Here is a 19,518-nt window from a genome sequence, read left to right as displayed (position 1 = left end):
CAGTCAGTCAGTATCTCACCAATAAACACTTTATAGAATGCCAGCTCCTCACATCTGTTCAAGTGATAAATTGTTTGATTCTCACAACAGCCCCATGATATTATAGAATGGGGAGAAACATTTCTCCATGCAGAGTAGGATGCTCCTCTTCCGTTCTACACAAGGTGCCAGCTTCAATGATACTGAGTCAGATACCAGCTTGGGTGAGTCCTGATCTTCTGGAGCTCACAGGGGAGGGTGGAGGTCTGGGAGCGGGGTGTCAGACACAAAAAGCACTTTCAAGTGGTATAACTGAACATCGCAACAGAGTTGCAGTAAGTGTTCTAAGCTGGGCCCTAAAGGAATGAGCGTGCTACTGCTGGGAAATTTAGTAGCTGGGAAGGGAAGCAGGTTTGAGGGGTCCACAGTGCATCCCATGGCAGTTAGAGACCAGCCCTCCTGCGGGGAGGCAGTTGGGGATGGAGTGTTGGGATGGGGAGAGAGGGGATGAGTCCTCTCCCTCTGCAGTCTGTAATCAGTTCTGTCTTCCTCCTACCTCTGACCCAGAGATCTCAAGGGTGCAGGCAATTCTTGCTTCCCCTGAAGTCAAGGTGCTTCTCTGGTGGGTGTTCACCGCAAGGCTTTGGTAGTCAGAGCACTGAGAGAAATAAAACTCAAGTAGATGTTCTTAATTTCCACCAGATTAGGGGTTTTGAGTGACGTTGCCTCTCCCGCAATGGCCAGCAGAGGCCGCCACTAGCAGCCCGAGTGTGTGTACAGCACCAGCTCCAGTTCCTCGCCCCTCCCTGCAACTCGCCAATCTTGTTCGAGAAACTTTTTCTATTGCCTGTACCTCTCAGTAAAAACAAAGTTTGGAACCCTTACTGTATGTGTGTATTTACATATATAATATAATATTAATGTATATATTTATATTATTTATTTACTTATAAATGATTCTATCTATGCTATTGAACTAATATGTACATTAAAAACCACTCACACAAAAAAGTATATAAAAATTATTATTTTTTAAACTATAAATACAATATTTTCTTACCATATCCCAAAGGGTCATTTTGTGCACACCTAGATGCAGCCCCACTTTGGAAACCAAATTTCTAAAGGAAAAGCCTCACCCGACCTACCCCAATCCCGGCCTCAATAGGCCATCCAGACGGGTAGCTTTGCCTCCCCTCCAAGACCAAACCAAACCCTCCCTGGAGGACCAAGGGTCCTGGCCCCTTGCTCTCCTCACAGCCTCAAGAACCCCTTCACCACCACCACCACCAGCAGCTGGCCACATACAAGCCTGTCCTGCACCCACCTAAGATTGCCTATCTGGAGGACAGAGACCCAAAACCTCTCCCAGAAGCAGCCTCCCTGCCCCCTTGCCCCTTCCCCACCCCAGGACCAATATTCTCACTTCACCCTGCCTCTTTGCTTTATTCGCCACAAATCTATGGGGTGGGAAGTTCTGGAACTAGACGGTTACATGTTGAAATCCTGACAATTAAATGTTGAATACATAACCTCTCTGAGCCTCACTCCCTCATCTATATGATGTGGATAACAGCCTCCACCTGGGGAAAGGACAGATGCAGAGTGGCTGCCACAGTGCCAGGTACACAGAAGGTGCCCTATGAATGTGGCTCCCTTCTGGGAGTAGGTCTGAGCAGGCTCTACCTAGGTACCAGCTGAGCAGTGGGGGTTAGTCCTCCGTCTCTGGCTGTCTCATGTGCCCAAAACTGACCTCAGGTCTCCTTGGGGTAGGTGGGAATCCACCCCAGGGCTTCTGGAGCCCCAGGTACCTGGTGTGAAGACCATGTCCTCTTCCCGCTGCCCAGACACACACCTGGTCTGCCCTTCCCTTTGCCATGGGCCAAGAGACTGGGTTGGGGCAGAGACAGAAAGGACAGGGGCTGTAGAGAGCACTGGGGTGATTTGCCAGATGCCTTCAGACAAGGCACCTGGCCTAAGATGGGTAATATCTGCCTCAGAGGCTTCGTGTAGACTGGAAGGGATAACCCCAGTAAAATGTTTTATAAACCATGGCCAGGGAGCCAGGTCGCCCAGAGCACTCCCTGGCCATTTCCCCTTCCTGGGAATATAGAGAAGCCCCAGTCCCACAGCCGTTCTCTGCCTCTCCCCTCCCATCACCAAGCAGCAGCAGCTCTTTCCCCCTAAACCTGTTTGGCACCAACTCCTCAGCTCCAAGCCTCCCCCAGAATCTTCTCCTGCCCTATGCATTTGGGTTTAGCTATCCCTGGACCCACGCAGGGCATCTCTCCTCTCTGAGAGGCCTGGGGACAGAGTGGGGGATCGCTGCCCATCCTACAGGGGCTCTAGTCCTCTGGCTTCTCCACCTCTGCCTGCCTGCCTGGAGATGTTGATATGGGGAACAGAGGGGGACCTAGGATGGGGAGAGGTCTGGGTCATCAATGCCCACCACCATCGTTGCCCTTTTCCAGGCCAGAGCCATTGTGGAGGAGGAGAGCAGTTTATAGAGTGGAAGGGCTCGCCATCACCCAAAGCAGACTGGGGGTGTGCGGGTCCTGGGCAGCAGGCTCAGGGTCTATGTCAGAGGTGCAGGGAGCGGCATGGTCAGAGCTTATGGCAGGGACAACCCAGACATCCCCCCTTTTGTTCATCCCCTACCCCCCACAAAGGACTAGCACTAGGGCAGGCAGAAGGAAGTGCCGGGGAGGGGAGTGGGGGGGCAGTGTCTTCGCAGGAGCTCCAGGTCTTCTTGAGCTTGAAAGGCAGAGGAGTTCAATGACTTGCCCAGGATCACACATCAGGCAGGTGGAAGCACTAGGCTTAGCAGGTCAGTAAAGAGATTTACCTAGTTTTCCATCAATTACTCTTCAATTTACAAAAATATGATGACTCACAAAAACAGCCAAATTCAAATAACACTTAAATGTGATTTAAGACTATGCATATAATAATCAGCATTAAAAGAAATAAACACCTAGACACAATTTGTATCTTTCTACCTAATCCTTAGCTGTTATCTATCCAGCTTAATCTAAACTTGAATTATCTAGACTTGATTAAAATACTTTTACTAATGTGCCCTAAATCTTTTATTAACTTGGCATCAGACACTGGATTTGAGAACAGCTTAGCAGCTCTGAAGAGCAGCTGGCAGGGATGCTGTGATGCAAAAGCCGTCTGGCTGGCAGGGACGACCATCCTCCAGCATGAAAAATCTGGCTGTTTGGCCTTAAATTTTCTCATTTGTAAAATGGAAGGTTGGAACATGGGGACGAGTCTACTAAATTCCCTTCCAACTCCATCAATCTATGTATCTAAGGAGACAACTTCCCACTCTGCTCATAAAGGAGATAAACACCTTCTTCTTTCCAACAGGGATTTCCAAGAGTTGGCCTCTTGGGAGATATTTGTTGAAATATTAATTAGCCCATTCAATAAATAACTATTCCAAATAAGTTATTTGAAGATGGCGACTAGATCTTAGTGGCCCCTGTAACTCCAGCACCTAGCACTGCCTAAGTGATTCTAGGGGACCCTGCGGGATGGGAATGGTAAGGGATCAGCAGCAGCAGATATGGCCCGGGGCCCTTCCATGTTAAACTGGACAGGTAAAGACTGACAGGCAACTGGATGCAGAGCAGACCTTCAAGGCCTCTTTTCTGAAAAGGTAGCTGTGGACATGGAAGGCATTCAGAGCAGCAGGAAGAGCTGAGGAGGAGAAGGAGAGGAGAGGAGATGAATACGCTCCTCAGATCTGAGTGGGAAAGAAGAGGCTGCCTAGAACTGATGGCCCCATCTGTGTCCCCAGTGCCCACTCTGCGAACGGGGCTTCCATTTGGTGCCTAAGGACACAGAGCCCACAGAGATTGATGACTGGCCCCGGACCATACCCAGCTGGGGGCTCTAGGGTCTGCGGTCCTGCTGTCCTGGGGGCAGGGGCAGAGCCAATGCCATCAACAGGGGTCAGCTCTGTCCCCCATTTAGGGGAGACTCTCCTGTCCTTACACAGGGACATGCAAAAACAGCTGATTAATATCTGCACAATGAAGGACGTTTATGTGAATTTTAAGTATACACATACACAGATATGTTTTTAAGTACATATATACACACACAATTATATATAATTAAGTATATGTATTATGTACATTTGAACTTATAAATAGTATATATATATATATATATATATATATATACACACACACACACACAATGTTTCATCAGCCATTTTCATTTAGTGGATGCCAAATTTGTTCCTGCATCTCTCAGGTCTGACAAGGCTGATGCCCCTCTTAGAGGCACCCCCACTTGGTGGGGGGAGTGTGGCTGGGCCAAGGGCACATTAGGCATTAGTTAGTTTGTGATATGAGGAAAGCTGTCCCCCCCTCTTCCCCTGGGTCTGGGGACTACTGGAGAAGAGCAAGCCCCCCGCCAGAAAAACTCCAGTGAGAGCAGCTCCTCCTCCTCCGTCCTCCCCCTGCTCAGGCCTTGCAGGGGCGATCACCACAGCTCACCCTGACCCTGAAGCCAGAACCCGCGTCCCGTCAGGCCGAGAACGCTCCTTGTTGTAAGTGGAAAAGAGTCCAGGGTGGAACGTTCTACAGGAAACAATCGTCTGTGTATGGAGTTTTATGGGAAAGTGTAGACATCGTGTGAAGGAATAAAGTAGATTAAGAGCCCCCATTAGTAGACAATATTAAAAATGATTAGAATGCAAATATCTCACACTGAAGCTGGGGGAAAGACTGCTGGCCTGGAAATTACTGGAATTTTGTTTTTCAGAAAAACTGAGGATCAGATGACTGGTTCTCTCTCTAGTCCTGCTCAAGAAAGGCTTCACTCAGTAAGACTGTGGAGAACAGACAGAGCTCCCGCTGTGGGAAACAAACTGGTGGTTCCTCAAAAGGTTAAACAGTTACCATACGACCCAGCAATTCTACTCCTATATGAGAGTATAATGAAAGTATATGTCCACATGAAAACTTGTACATGTTGCTATAATGATCATAGCAGTATTTTTCACAATAGCCAAAAAGTAGAAATAATTCAAATGTCTATCAACTGATGAATGGATAAACAAAATGTGGCCCATCCACACAACGGAATATTATTCAGCTATCAAAGGCATGCATTCAGTGAAGAATTTAATCTTGCCTAGAGAGAGACCTGGCCTTTGCCCTTGGCTTTGAGAATCTCTGAGCCCTGTCATGTCTGATAGAAGTGGTTTTGCTTGCCTGGGACCTGGAGACCTGGGTCACCCCAGGTAGTCTAACAATGTGATTGGGGAGTGAAGTTGGGGGTCACATGGCATCATTTTGGCCTCTGGATGGGCTCGTGACTGAGATCAGCTTGGGGGCAGTCAACTATGCCTATATGATGGAACCCCAATAAAAACTGTGGACACCAAGGCTCGGGTGAGCTTGTAATCATACTATTGTCCCATATCATTGCTGGGAAACTAATGCTGCCCATAACTCCATGGGAGAGACAACTGGAAGCTCCTGGTTGGAACATGCCTGGACTCTGCCTTATGTGCCTGTTCCTTTGAATACAGACTTTATAAGCTATATCCTTTAGCTGTAATAAACAGTAACTGTGAGCATAGCAACTTGCACCATGTTCTGTGACTCCCTCCAGAAAATTAGCAACACTAATGGTGGTATTAAGGGCCCCAAACTTGCAACTGGAGTCAGAAGTGAGGGTGGTCTTCTGGAATGTCCCTATAACTTTACATAATAACACATGATACATGTATGAACCAAGAAAACCCATAGTAAGCAAAAGAAGCCAGTCACAAAAGACCATATATTGTATGATTCCACTTATATGGAATGTCTGGAATAGACAAATCTATACAGAAAGTAGACTACTAGCTGCCTAGGGCTGGGGGAACAGGGAGCAACTGCTAAAGGGCATGAGGTTTCTGTGCTGGGGATAATGAAAATGTTCAAAAATTGATTGTGGCATTGGTCACACACCATACTGTGACCAGTGTGAATATATCAGAAAACACTGAATTGTATGTTGTAAATGGGCAAATTGTATGCTATGTGAATTATACCTCAGTAAAACTTCTACCAAAAAAAAGGGGGAGGACCACCAATAGAACAAAAAGGCATCCTACAGTATGGGAGAACATATTCATAAACGACAGATCCAATAAAGGGTTGACATCCAAAATATATAAAGAGCTCATGTACCTCAACAAACAAAAAGCAAATAATCCATTTTAAAAATGGGCACAGGATCTTAACAGACACTTCTCCAAAGAAGAAATTCAGATGGCCAACAGGCACATGAAAAGATGCTCCACATCGCTAATCATCACAGAAATGCAAATTAAAACCACAATGAGATATCACCTCACACCAGTAAGGATGGCCACCTTCCAAAAGACAAACAACAACAAATGTTGGTGAGGTTGTGGAGAAAGGGGAACCCTCCTACACTGCTGGTGGGAATGTAAATTAGTTCAACCATTGTGGAAAGCAGTATGGAAGTTCCTCAAAAAACTCAAAATAGAAATACCATTTAACCCAGGAATTCCACTCCTAGGAATTTACCCTAAGAATGCAGCAGCCTGGTTTGAAAAAGACATATGCACCCCTGTGTTTATTGCAGCACTATTTACAATAGCCAAGAAATGGAAGCAACCTAAGTGTCTATCAGTAGATGAATGGATAAAGAAGATGTGGTACATATACACAATGGAATATTATTCAGCCATAAGAAGAAAACAAATCCTACCATTTGCAACAACATGGATGGAGCTAGAGGGTACTATGCTCAGTGAAATAAGCCAGGCAGAGAAAGACGAGTACCAAATGATTTCACTCATCTGTGGAATATAAGAACAAAGGAAAAACTGAAGGAACAAAACAGCAGCAGACTCACAGAATCCAAGAATGGACTAACAGTTACCAAAGGGAAAGGGACTGGGAAGGATGGGTGGGAAGGGAGGGATAAGGGGAAAAAAGCGGGGGGGCATTACTATTAGCAGACATAATGTAGGGGGAGGGGCATAGGGAGGGGGTTGTACAACACAGAGAAGACCAGTAGTGATTCTACAGCATCTTACTGGGCTGATGGACAGTGACTGTAATGAGGTATGTGGGAGGGACTTTGTGACGGGGGGAGTCTAGTAAACATTGTAGATTAATGATACCAAAATAATAAATAAATAAATAAATAAATAAAAGAGGGGGCGGGTATGTGGACTGGAAGCTCCTGGAAGGGGCACTTTGTTGTGTTCACTGGTGTGTCCCTTGTGCCTGCAGCAGTGTCCACCATCCCTCCAGGAGGACAGGTACTCAATAAATACTGTGAAATAAATGTGTCAACCGACTCCTAGAACTGAAGCAGGCCCCTGAGGGCTCCTGGTCTTGACTTTTCCAGACCACTCCCCTTTGCAAAGACAAGAGAACCTGTACCCCCATTCTGCTTTGGGATCCAGCTGAAAGGCGTAGCCACATCAGATCAAGGCCTGGGGCATAGGGCTGAAGGTGGAATAAAGTGGGTGAGTGGGGACATCAGAAGATTGACCCACTGGGTCCCAGGCATCAGAAAAGGCCCTCCAGCCTCCCAAAGGTTAACTCAGATCATCAAAGGGATTCCCTGGTGCAAAAGGTTTGGGTCTGAGGCTCTCAAACCCCAGAGAATATAAGGAGAAACTCAAGCCTGTCCTTTGGGAGCAATCTCAGGCTTGGGGGAAGGGGTACTGGATGCTCCAACCAAGCCCAGGCAGGAAGAACCAGGCTCCAGAAGAGACTCCCTCCTATCTCTCTGAGGCTCTCTGAACCTCCTTGTTTTAGAATGGAGATTTTATTGGTATTTGCGTATGGTAAGGCCAACAGATCAGGAGATGACTGCATTGAAGACAGCTTGGTGCTCACCATTCCCAAGAGGAGGGAGCAAGCCATGCCACGCAGGACCACACAGAGCAGCACCAGGGCTGGCCAGGAGGGAGAGGGAACAAGAGGAAAATTTGGGCAAGGGCATATATTGTGGTTTCTTGAAAAGCAATGCGTGAAGCAGGGCAAGCAGGCTTAAGATTGACTAGTCTGAATCATTTCAGAAGGTTCTGGGTCATAGGGGTTATCCCTAGTTGTCTGGTACCCAGCCCTGGGGTGGTTAGGGCAGGGGACTGGGGGCCCTGAGTGTGAGCCCCACACAGGAGATGGGGGGAGTGGGGACTCTGGATTGGCCACCTTGCACATGACAGGCATACTAAAGGCAAGTCTGTACTACCTAAGAATTGGCTGGCCCTGGGAGAGGCAGACTCTCCAGGATCAGAAGGCCCCAGATGTCAAAGCATCATAAATACAGAAAATAAAAAGGTATGATTGCTACACTCCCCCTCTGAGGCTCTTGATCCCTCCCCAGATGGCTTTGGCCCCAGCTGGAAGGCAACCTGCCCAGCCCTCCCTCAGAATGTGCAATGAAAGGAAATTCTACACCCTGGCTTTATACACTGCCTCTCAGGCAGGATGGTTAGTTAACACGTGTTCACACAACTAACCCCAGACATCTCTTCTATTCCAGGCATGGGCAATGTTCTCGGACCATGAAGTGAGTAAGGCAACGTTCCCTCTCCTCTCCTGGAGCTCAGCCTGGCACAGGAGCCAGACGGGGACATCCCCTGGCAGAAGACCCACTAAATGCCATCACAGCCACCCAGCTGGAACAAGAGCCCTGGGAGCCCAGGACAGGGCAGGGAGGGGAGTGGGAGGCTTCACCGAAGACGAATTGCTAGAACTGGCCCTGGGTGGGGTTTTCCCGGGCAGAGAGCAGAACAGCTTATTTAAGAAAGAACAGCATTAGTCAAAGTCTGGGGCATGTGTGAATGCAGACGATTCAGGAGGCAATTGGCATCTAACAGGTGGGGGTGGACAGGTATAAGGGAGGAACCTGCCCACCAGCAAGACATGGGGCTGAAGAGAGTGGGTGAAGATGCAAATGCCCAGAACAGGGTAAGGCGAACAAACTGTGCTACATCCTCACAAAGGAAACGGTGCTCCTCACAATGACAGAAAACAAGGCCAATTCACCTAACAAAGTCTCAAAATATGGAGAAATGTCAAAAACGTTACACTGAGTGAAAAATCCAGACACAGAAAGAACATATAGTTTGCTGCCATTTACGTGAAGTTCTAAAACAAGCAAAAGTACTCCGTAGAGGTGAGATGGGCAGTTACCGGAGCCAGGTAAACTGGAAAGGGGTGGGAGGGAACTTGCAGGGGTGAAGGAGACATTCTGTACCTTAACTGCGGGGGTGGTTACATATTTGTCAAAAATCATCCAACTGTACATTTAAAATGGGAGAATTTTATTGTGTTTAAATTATACTCCTATTAAATTGTTTTGAAGGTCTTTTTAAAATATAAATAGGCTGAGGTCATCTTGTGAAGGACCTTAAATGTCATGCTAAGAAGCTTAGATTCGTCCAGGAAATCATGGGAGGCTCATTAGTCAAAGGTTTTTCAGTTTGCTTTGGTTTGGTCTGGCAGCGAGTACAAATCCAACTCAAGGCATTTCAAGCAAAAGACAAGATTTCTCTGAAGGGTCCTGGAGTGACTCACAGAATTCAAGGAAGATTTGGGGCTGAAAGCCTGACCAGCCTTCTCTTAGCTTCGCCCTCCAGTAACCCCATGCCCTAACTCTGCTGTTCCCCTTAGCTGAAGACACTTTCAGAGAAGCAAAGCAATTTGTCCAGGAACACACAGCCAGCAAAGATCTCCAGGATGAGCAGTGCGGCCTGCAGTCCTGAGGGCAGAAATGTCAGCTTCACTCCCACCCCATGCCAGCAGCCCTAGAGCCAGGAGTAAGGGTGCTGAGGCCCCCCAGCAGCCTGCAGGGAAAGGGTGGTGAGGCTGAGGGGAGACGGTTAAGGGTCTCAAGGGCTCTGGGGACAGATAACATGACCATGGGCATCATAGTATGTAAATCACTGTGTGTGCCTGTGTGTTGCTGGCGCAAAATTCTCTGTGCACAGCTGGGTGTGCATGTGGGGATCCCTGGGCTGGTGATCCTGTATATAACTGTTATTCATTTAACATGTATTATTGAGCACCTATTAAGTGTCAGACACTGTTCTAGGTGCTTGTGAACAAAACATAAAGAGCCCGGTTGTAATGGTGGTTACACTGGTGGGAGGCCTCTTGGGAGGGTACAAGACAATTTTTAAAAAGCATGGACTATACTAAGTTAGAAGGTGCAAATGGGGAGGTGGGGGTAAGTAGAGCAAGATAAAGGGATGGGTTGCAATTTTAAATAGGGGTGTGGAAGTAGGATCCATTCAGAAGGTGAATTTTGAGCCGGTGCCAAGGAGCCCAGGAAGTTGGCCACGCAGTTATCTGGAGGAAGCCTTCCAGGCAGAGAACAGCACCTCTGGCATTTCTGAGGAGAGGCAAGGGGCGGGAGAGGCTGGAGTGGGGCAAGGCGTTGAGGAAGAGGTCAGCGAGGTTAGGGAGCTGACTAACGGCTCTCTGGGTCCTGTGTGTCCATCTCTGGGCGTGCCTCCCCCTCCATCCCCACTGTCCCGTTTACCTGGAGCTTTGTGGGCATCACTGTGCACCACTGGGCCTGACACCTGGATATCCCCCACGGCGCTCTTCCTACATCCCAGGAGCAGACGTGTCCCTGTGCCTGAGCGCCCCCACGCCGGCGCGCCCCAGCAAGCCTGCCCTTGCCGGTTTGGGCGTCACGTGACCCCCCGCGGCTCGGTCCGCTCCGTCCCCTCCAGATGCGGAACCTGCGCCGCGCATGAGCCCTGATCCTGGCGTGCCTGGCGTGGCTGCTCCTCGGGCCCAATGGGGCCTTGGGGGAGGAACTGCAGGCGCAGCAGCCCCCGGGGCCCAGGGCGCCGACTGGCTGACCAACTTGGGCCAGTTCAACAAGTACCTAGACAAGTTCTTCAAGGGCAGGTGGGCGAGGGGAGGGAGGGAGGCAGGGAGGGCGAGGATGCGGGAGGAAAAGGACGCCACCTCCCACCCCCTCAACACGCTCAGCGCAGCCCCATAACCGCTGCAAAGACGTGTTCCCCAGCTTGAAGGCTAAGGGCACCAAGAAATCTAAAGACGCTAAAAACACCAAGAAAACCGCGAACGCCACAAAAAAACCTCCAGCGAACGCCAGGAAACCCCACCCCACCCCCCCCACCCCCCCACCCCCGCTACAGAGCACCACGGAAGTTCCACGAAACCCTGACCGCCGACCTCCTCCCTGGGTGGGCCTCAGGTAGGAGAGCCTGGGCTCTGCTGGCACCAGTCAGGGGCCTCAGAACTGGGGACAGGTTGGGCGGGAATGAGAGGAAGCCCTGGTAGGTGGGGGAATACCAGGGGCCCTGGGACTTCCTCCTCCAGGCTGGGCCTTGACCTCCGGATGCCCAGCCAAGTGTCCCCGCCCACAGACCCCCTTTATATTCTGAGAGGGGCCTCTCCTCCCGACCCCTCAGTGAGAAAATTAAAAGACACAAAATTTGTTGCTTCTGTGACTTCTGTGGGCCCTGGGCAGGAAGGGACCTGGCCTTCCAGGGGGAGAGGGGACGCTGGAGCACTTACTGTGGGAGAGCCGAGACCTCAGCTGCAGGTTTCTGCCTCCTCCCTGAAGCCCACCCACCTCCCTACCTCACACACCTACACCACTAGCAGGGTGGGGGGCTCTAACCAAGAGAGAGAGCAGAGGCCAGAGAAGCAGTTCCGAGCAACCTCAAAGGATGGGCTTCAGCTGATACCACCACCCCCGCAAGCTCCTGCACAGCAGGGCAGCTTTGATGGCAGCTGGGGCCAATGGTGTTGGCACAGAAACAAGCAGTCGTAACTGAGCCTGTGCCTCTCAGGACACCCAGCGTAAGGTCCTGCCTTTTCTCCCTCCCCGCTGCCCCTCTCAGCCCCTCTGGCAGGGAGCAGAGGCAGGTAAATGGGCAGGAGCCCAGCAGAGCCCATCCCTGAGAAGCTGGGTGCCAGGGTGGCATTCTGCTTTGGGTGCTGGTGGCCATCGGAGGGCCCTGGGCAGAGACAGAGGCCTTTGCTTCCAAAAGCACCTCTTATGATTCTTATGATCCAACTCACACACAGGTGTATCCTGAGCAGGGTCCTAATTCCTGCCCTGGGGAAGTGCCTACACAAGTGTCTCCCTGCTTAGAATCCATCCCCTTAGCTGCCAGAGAAAATCCTAGGACTTTTCTGTAGGTCCATCATCTAAACCCAAACCCTGCTCATCTGCTGAAACCAGCTCCTCCCCCAGATGCCCCTTGGATTTAAGAATCAACCTGAGCCATGCATTTGCCCAGTCGCATCCTCTCCACCCCTTTGCTTTTAGGGCCCAGTTCCACATTCAGGTCACCACAGGCAGCCAGGACTTGAGGGGAAACCCAACTGTGGTATTGTTGCTGTGGGGTCAGTGTGAGGGGATGAGCCCAGTAAAGTGGACCCCACCCGTCCCATCTCTTCAGGCAGTGCATGTGCAAGAAGCAGGAGAAGCCATTCCAGGAACCAGAAAAACTCTACTTCTCTCACTTCTTCCCCACGCCACCCCCAGCCACCATGACTGTTCCTTACTCGCAGGTGCTCCCAGCCCCAGGAAAAGCAGAGAGAGACAAGCTCATTCTCTCCCAGGCACTCACACATACCACCCCATCCCCACCTCTGCAGGGAGGCTGAGAAGGGCAAAGACTGTTGGAAGCCCCTGGGGCCCACTGGGTTCCTCCTCAGTGCAGGCCTCCCTGGGGCAGGACCTGGGTCCCGGCCCTTCTCAAGCTGGAGTGTGGAATCCACAGATTGGACTCCTGCAGGTGGCTGGAACTCTCCGCCAATCCAGCCTGCTCCCCGGAAAGCCGAATTCCCCCCGCAGCCTCCCCGCCGCCAGCAGCTGCTTGAGTAGCTCCTGTGCCCAGGAGTTCACTCCCTCTCAGACAAGTTCTCTCCAAATTTCTGGTTCTTCAAAGATGCTTCTTTATACAAGGAAAGCCTGCTTTCTGGCCCCCTCCTAGGGCCACGTGGAGTTACACCGTAACTCTTCAATAACCAAACAGGCTTCACATGTCTGAAGAGCGTGTTCTCTCTCTGCTGTCTTTCCAGCGCGCTTCATGGAAAGAGCTGGTCAGCAGGGCTGCAACACAAGCCTGCCCCTCAAAAGCTTCCATTCACTGAGCTTTTACTTGGCTTCAGAGCCATGCTATGGGTTTCACACGCATTATTTCATGTCTGCTCATGACATCATTTCCAGACCCCTCCTGATCACAGTCCCTCTCATCTGGCCATGCTTCTGCAGGGCCCCGTGTTCCCTGAGGAGCCATACTCCAATGGAACACGCACAGTGACCCGTCTCTGACCTGCCTGGAGGAGGGCAGCTCTGATGCCGCTGATGCAGCCTCAGCACCAGTCATTCCTCCGGGCTGGGCCATCGTCCTGCCCCTCTGCCAAGGATGCTTTAGTATACATTTTAACTCCACCTACTGCCTAAGCTATAGGAAAGCATTGGTAGGGGTATGTTTGGGGGCAGGGCTGTCATAAGGCTAATGATCAATAGCGTCTAGAGGTGCTGAAATGGGAAGATTCAAGCTTCTCTGGCTTGCTGAATGACCTTCGGGGGTCCTTGCCTTCCGTTGAGCCTCAGCTTGCCCTACTGTGAAGTGGAGAGGATGAGCTGACGGATCTGATGGCCCTGCAGACGTCCTGGGTCATTAATACCACCTTCCTTCCCTTCTCCTCCTCCCTCCCTGCCCCCTGGCATTTGGTGGCCTGCTCCTGCCCCATCAGGGCTACACACACACACACATACACACACACAGAGGGGCTATGACTTTGATTTGGTTTATTTAGCTTGTGTGGGAGAGGGAGAAGCTTTGACCAGAGCCAAGGTGCAGGGGGAAGAGCTGGGCTGGCACTGCCCTTGGAGTTGAGGAGGCAGGAGGTAGCATTACAAGTCCATCGGGCTGAGCTCCCTGTGAGGAGAGGGTGGAACACATGAGTGGGCAGTCATGCCCTCAGGAGACCCCAGGCCAGCCATGGGCCCCTGTTCTACCCCCTGGGGATCTGGGCATGCAGGGAATCAAACCTACCTGGGGGCGGCTGCATGGGGGGAGCCCCACTCCAAGAGGTCCAGCGTGTCTTCTCTGTCTCTTTTCCCGTACCTGGGAGAGGAGAGATGGCTGGGGTTAAAAGCTGTGCCCACGGGTCAGCTCACCTGCCTCATGCCCACCCTTGGGTACCACCCCACCTGGGGCACATGGGCCCAGGCATGGTCAGTAGAGATGCTCTGCTTCCCCAGGAACATGGAAGGGGCTGGGACTGGGGTCACGGCCCAGTATCCCGGGGGCTGGGATCTCTCTCCTCCCTTGTGCACACCTGGGTCTGGTCAGCATGTTGATGTATCTGCGGAGCTCAGCCGCATACTGGGCCATCTGTTCTGGAGTGGCATTGTCCCCAGGGTACACTGGCTCCAGCGGGGCCCCCTGGGCACCCAGTGGTGGCTGCAGCAACAGAGCCACACATGTGGACAGCAGCAGCAGGGAGAGGCAGCGGCATGCGGCAGCCATCTGAGGGGCAAGGAACAGAGAGAGAGAGGCAGAACAAAACCCACCCATCCCCGGCCTCTTAGCCCATCACCCATTTCTCCAAGCCTGGGGACAACAGGGGCCCGACCACCCCACCTCCTAACACTGCGTTGGAGAGCACAGCGAGCCCCCATGCATGGGCAGCACAGCCGCTGGAGCTCAGCCAGGGCCTTGGCAAAATAGGAGAGAAGATAGAGACAGGGGGGTCTCATGACACAGGACTCATGACATCCAGGGCCCGATGGCTCTGGAGGCAGATGTGGGGCAGGGGTTGGAGGGGAGGGGCTGGTAGGAAGTAGGGACACTTCAGCTCACCCACAGGGTGGGGGCACACAGAATGAACTTGTGGCTCCAATGGCAGAAGTCCATGGCCTGTGGGTCTGCCCACTTTCTACCACCCTCTCCCCCCGGCAGGGAAGGCCTGCAGATACAGGACCTGGAGAAGAAGCTAATGCCCACGTCATCCTTAGCAGATAGGCACAGTTACACACAGATCCCAGTCACGCACCAGGTCATAGTCACACATTGGTGTGCACAGCCACCACCCATTCCCCGCACACATTTGTAGTCTTCTGGCCAGCAAACTTCTCTTCCAGGGTGACAAGTTTGTCCAGATACAGAACCAGACAAGACCTCAGGCCTCCGGAAGCCCCCAGCCCTGCAAAGCATCAACTCCTGCCCATCCCAGGCCACAGCCTCAAGGAGCCCCCAAGAGCCCAGGCACACTGAGCTCACTTACCCTGAGTCCTGAGCGAGTGGGTGCTGGACCAAGCGGGCACCTGCCTCGGGCTGGATGGGTCCCTTTATAGTCCTCAGCCCCCCAGAGTCCCCGCCTCCTGTCAGCCTCTCTCACCCTTAGTCCTCACCCCCTCCTCCCACGATCTCCCTGGTACCAGCAGCGCTAGCCCTGAGCCAGGGACAGGAGGGGGACAGGGCAGTGTTGTGGGGGCCGGACTAGCAGCATAGCCAGGAAAGCGGACCACGCTAAGTCTCCTGTGGGCCCCCATCTGCCTTTGGGCACCACAGGAGGCTTGGTTCAAGAAGGGCTTGGTTCTGGGACTTGAAGATAACCAAAAGGTTCTGGCCCAGGCCTCGGAACAGCCCCTCCTGCCTCCTGAGGATTAACCCACATCACTAAACTGACTCCCTCAGGGTAGAAGTTTAAGGCTGCAGCTCTGAGACTCCAGGGATGAAGGATGAGACCCAGGACTTCTGGTCCAGCCTGGGATGAGAGCGAGGCAGGAACGGAGGCTCTGCCTCAGGTAACTGAGCAGTGTGGAGAGAAGTGGGGACCCCGGCAGGGAGAAACCCACCTCTTAGCTGCATGTAGGATGCAGAACAAGAATTGATGTACCTGGGTCCAGGGAAAATGGACGTGGGGGAACCATTTCTGGTAGCCATTTCCAAGAGCCCCCATTTCAGGGGCTCTGATTTGTAAAGCATGATTTGTAAAGGCTTTGATTTTCCAAAGTACTCCCAGCTCAATCACCTCGCTGAGTCCCTACAACAACCCATTGTACAGACTCAGAAACTAAGGCTCAGAGACATTAAGCAACTAGCCTAAGGCCACATAACTAACTAGTCAGTGGGAGATCCAGGGTTTGAAACAAAGTCTAACTCCAAAATCTGGTTCATTTTCTAAGTGGAGCTGTCAAAGTATTACTATAATTTCCCACTTTTTGGCAGAGAAACATGAGGCTCACAGAGGTGAACACACTTGCCCAAGATCACACAGCTGCCTGGGACTCAAGTTCTGACTTAGATTCCCAGCAGCCTCCTGACTCAGAATCCCTTCCTCGGTCCCCAGGCCCCTCCCGGTGCAGGCCAAGGAGCAGTAACTGGCTGTGTCTGGGTGACGCATTGAAGCCTGAGAGCAAAGGACCTCTCACTCCTGAGGTTCTCCTGTCTGGGATCAAGACACTGAAAGGTGGGTGTGGTAGGGGGCAGTCGTGGGCTGTGTAAGGAAGGTAAGGCATAGTGTTCTGGCCTGGTGGGCTTAAAGGACCAAATCCTGGCCCTGTCTGCTTAGCTGTGTGAGCCTAGGAAAATAATTGCCCTAGCTTCTGTGAGCTTCGGCTCTCCTCAAGATAGTGGGGATAAAGGAAATCTGTAAATGTCAGTGTTCTGCCTTGTTCCTCTCCGTTCTGATTCCTGGTAATAAGAACGATAATGCTTCACCTGACAACAGCTTACATCCCACGAAGAAAATACGGAGGTCGCTGTGTCTGGGCAAGTGCCCACCCACCGGGCCTGGTTTTCTCACTTGCAAAACGAGGGAGGTGAACTAATGGGTGGCTGGTCTCAGGCCGGCCTCTGGTGATGTTGCAGAGGCTGCAGTACCAGCAGGGGGCGCCAGGCTCCAACCCTAGTTGGAAGGATCTGGGCTCCCACCTGGCCACTACCTGTCAGCACTCAGCCCCTGCAGACAGATGGTAGATCTCGGGACTGACTGATGTGCTGGAGCCATTTATAGTTTTGTCTTCTCCCAGAGGTAAACAGCTTTGTCAGTGCCTAAGAAATGACAGGTACTCCACAATGTCAACTGTACCTACAGCTTTCATTTTTCCCCTTTGCAAACATCAGCTTCCCCTTCTGGGTCCTCTCAGGGCCATCAGGACAATTGAGGAGGAAGAGGTAGTGGATGTGCTTTCTAAACCATATGGCCATGTCCAGCAGTGAGCAAGGTTTCTCACTAATTTCACATGTTCCTGGGGCTCGCTGTGGAGCCCTGCTTAGAAAAAGGCACCAGGTCCCTAGCTGCAGCGAGCCCTCTGGCACAGGGAGGATGGCCAGTGGGCAGTGTGGGGAACGGAGTGAGGGCTCTGGTGAGACTAGGAGAGGAGCACCCAGAAACACCCGAGTCCCCAGAGTGAAGGTGGGTGCATGGCAGCAGGGGTACTGTGCGTCCCTGCAGGTGGAGCGCAGGGCAGGAATCTGACCGGCACTGCATCCTCGCTGTCCTCCCCTGCCACAAAAGTGCCTCCGAAGCAGCCTGGCCCAACTCTGAGACCAAAGTCTTATTCCCACGTTGGGGGGCAGCAGCAGGAATGGGGAAAGCTAAGGGGTGGCTGCCCCCTGCTTCAAGGAACCCAGGGAGTCCTTCATCCCCTGGAGAAGCCATTGGGTGGATAGCTATCACACACACACAGACACACTCTCTCACACACACTCACTTGCACAACTCACTCTCACACACAACTCACACTCATTCACACACTCTCTCTCACACACACACACACACACACATACACACACCTTGAGCCCCTGTTCTACCCCCTTAGGACCAACTCATACCAGACTGGAGGCTCGGGGCTTTGGAGCCTGGACTCTGGCCCCACTTGCCTCCACCCTGGGGTCTCCAGCTGCCCTCTGCAGGCACAGAAGTGCTCAGTCTGTCTCCCTCCCTGCAAATGTTAATCCTATCATTGTCAGCACAAATTTTTCCTAAAGAGGAAGGCGTCTTTCTTGCTTAGAGAGGCTAAACTGATCTATATAATAAAGTGTTGCAGTGGGGGAAAAGTGAATGGGGAGGAAGAAAAACCATGGGGACTGGATGGGAAAGGAGGAGACTTTTTCTCTCAGGTAGTTGGAAGGAAGAGGTGCCAGAGCAGTTTTGAGATGGGTTAGAAGTGAGTAGGAGAGTAAAGGAAAAGAAGGGGGATATTAATAAGCATGTGCCAGGCTGTGCCAAGCTGACCTGTCCTGTAGGTTCAGCTCTACTATTCACTAGCTCTACCATTCACTAGCTGTGTGACCTTTGGCATCTTACACAATCTCTCTGAGCCTTAAAGCAAGAACTATTATTATTATTATTATTTAAGGTATAAGGATCTCTGTTTAACCAGTGAAGAAACAAATGCAGTGAAATGAAATGACGAGGCCAAAGTCACACAGCCAATTAATGGCAGAGATGGGATCCAGATCTCTTGTCTCTGAGGCCACTGCACCAATCGTGGGGTGCCTGCCCTTGAGGGACTCGTGGTATGGGACAGCCCTGTGTGAGAGTTCAGATTCAAGTACACTCAGGACAGGGCGGGAAGGTTCCTGGAGGCAGTGAGGCTGCGGTGGCTTTGAGGAATGGTAGAGGAATGCTATTTCACAGAAGCAGAGAGGGACCATGGGACTGAGCAGTTCAGGGGTACACATTGAGGAATCATGGGAGATGCCATCATAGGAGAAGGGGTGTGTCATGGGGAGCCTTGCGTTTCTGGAAGAAGAGTTTAGACTTAATGGGTTGTAGACTCAGACCTGGTACAGGTGGGCTTTCTTACCTCTGTCCTTACCTACATGGCCTCCTGCAAGTCTCTCCCTCTGAGCCTCAGGACTCCCAACTGCTCAATGAAGAGCTAGCAGCAAATGATTTCTAGACAATGTTCTAAGGAGACTGTGTTTGTAGCAGGTAACACTATTTGTCCCAATATCCACTGTCTCTTTCTGTCATAAAAGAACTTAAGACAGCCACAGGCCACTCACCTAAAATATCTCCCCTGTTGTTCCTGCAGTGAGGTGGGGCTGTGTGACTAAGTTTTAACCAATGAAATAAGAGTTTAAGTGACCTGTGCCATTGTTTTTAGGAGTGGACATGCCTTCCTGTGACACGTCGTACCAAAGGTGACCATGAAAATACCTTCTATCCCACATATAGTCATACAATGAGTTCTGTGTCCCCTCTCCTTGAATGTGAGTGGCCCCAGGACTGCTTTGACCTGCAGAGTATGCTGGGAGATGACTTCTGAGGCTATTCATAAAAGGACATTTTTATGGATTGAATTGTGTCCCCACTAAATTCATATATTGAAATCCTAATCCCCAGTACCTCGGAATGTGACCTTTTTTGGAAATAGGATCATTGCAGAGGTGACTAATTAAGATGAAGTCATACTGAGTAAAGTAGACCCCAATCCAAGGGAAATTTCAACAGAAACAGGCATGCACAAAGGGAAGGGGTGTGAAGAGACACGAGGAGAACATAACCAGCTCTAAGC

General features: G+C 51.3%; 1 protein-coding gene across 1 annotated transcript; it reads right to left on the bottom strand.

Annotated features, from left to right (window-relative positions):
• Positions 1-13,782: 13,782 nt before the first annotated feature.
• PPY (pancreatic polypeptide) lies at positions 13,783-15,293 on the bottom strand. Its single transcript, XM_036883241.2, has 4 exons — positions 15,273-15,293; positions 14,325-14,515; positions 14,039-14,110; positions 13,783-13,921 (listed from the first exon to the last, which is right to left on the bottom strand). The coding sequence occupies exons 2-4, from the start codon at positions 14,513-14,515 to the stop codon at positions 13,897-13,899; spliced, it is 288 nt and encodes a 95-aa protein (XP_036739136.1). The 5' UTR covers positions 15,273-15,293; the 3' UTR covers positions 13,783-13,896.
• Between the last annotated feature and the right edge of the window lie 4,225 nt (positions 15,294-19,518).

Source organism: Manis pentadactyla, chromosome 4 (assembly GCF_030020395.1).
Source record: "Manis pentadactyla isolate mManPen7 chromosome 4, mManPen7.hap1, whole genome shotgun sequence".
In the NCBI taxonomy this organism is placed as follows: domain Eukaryota; kingdom Metazoa; phylum Chordata; class Mammalia; order Pholidota; family Manidae; genus Manis; species Manis pentadactyla.
The sequence above is the reverse complement of the archived record's forward strand: the minus strand, read 5'-3'. Positions and strand labels throughout refer to the sequence as shown.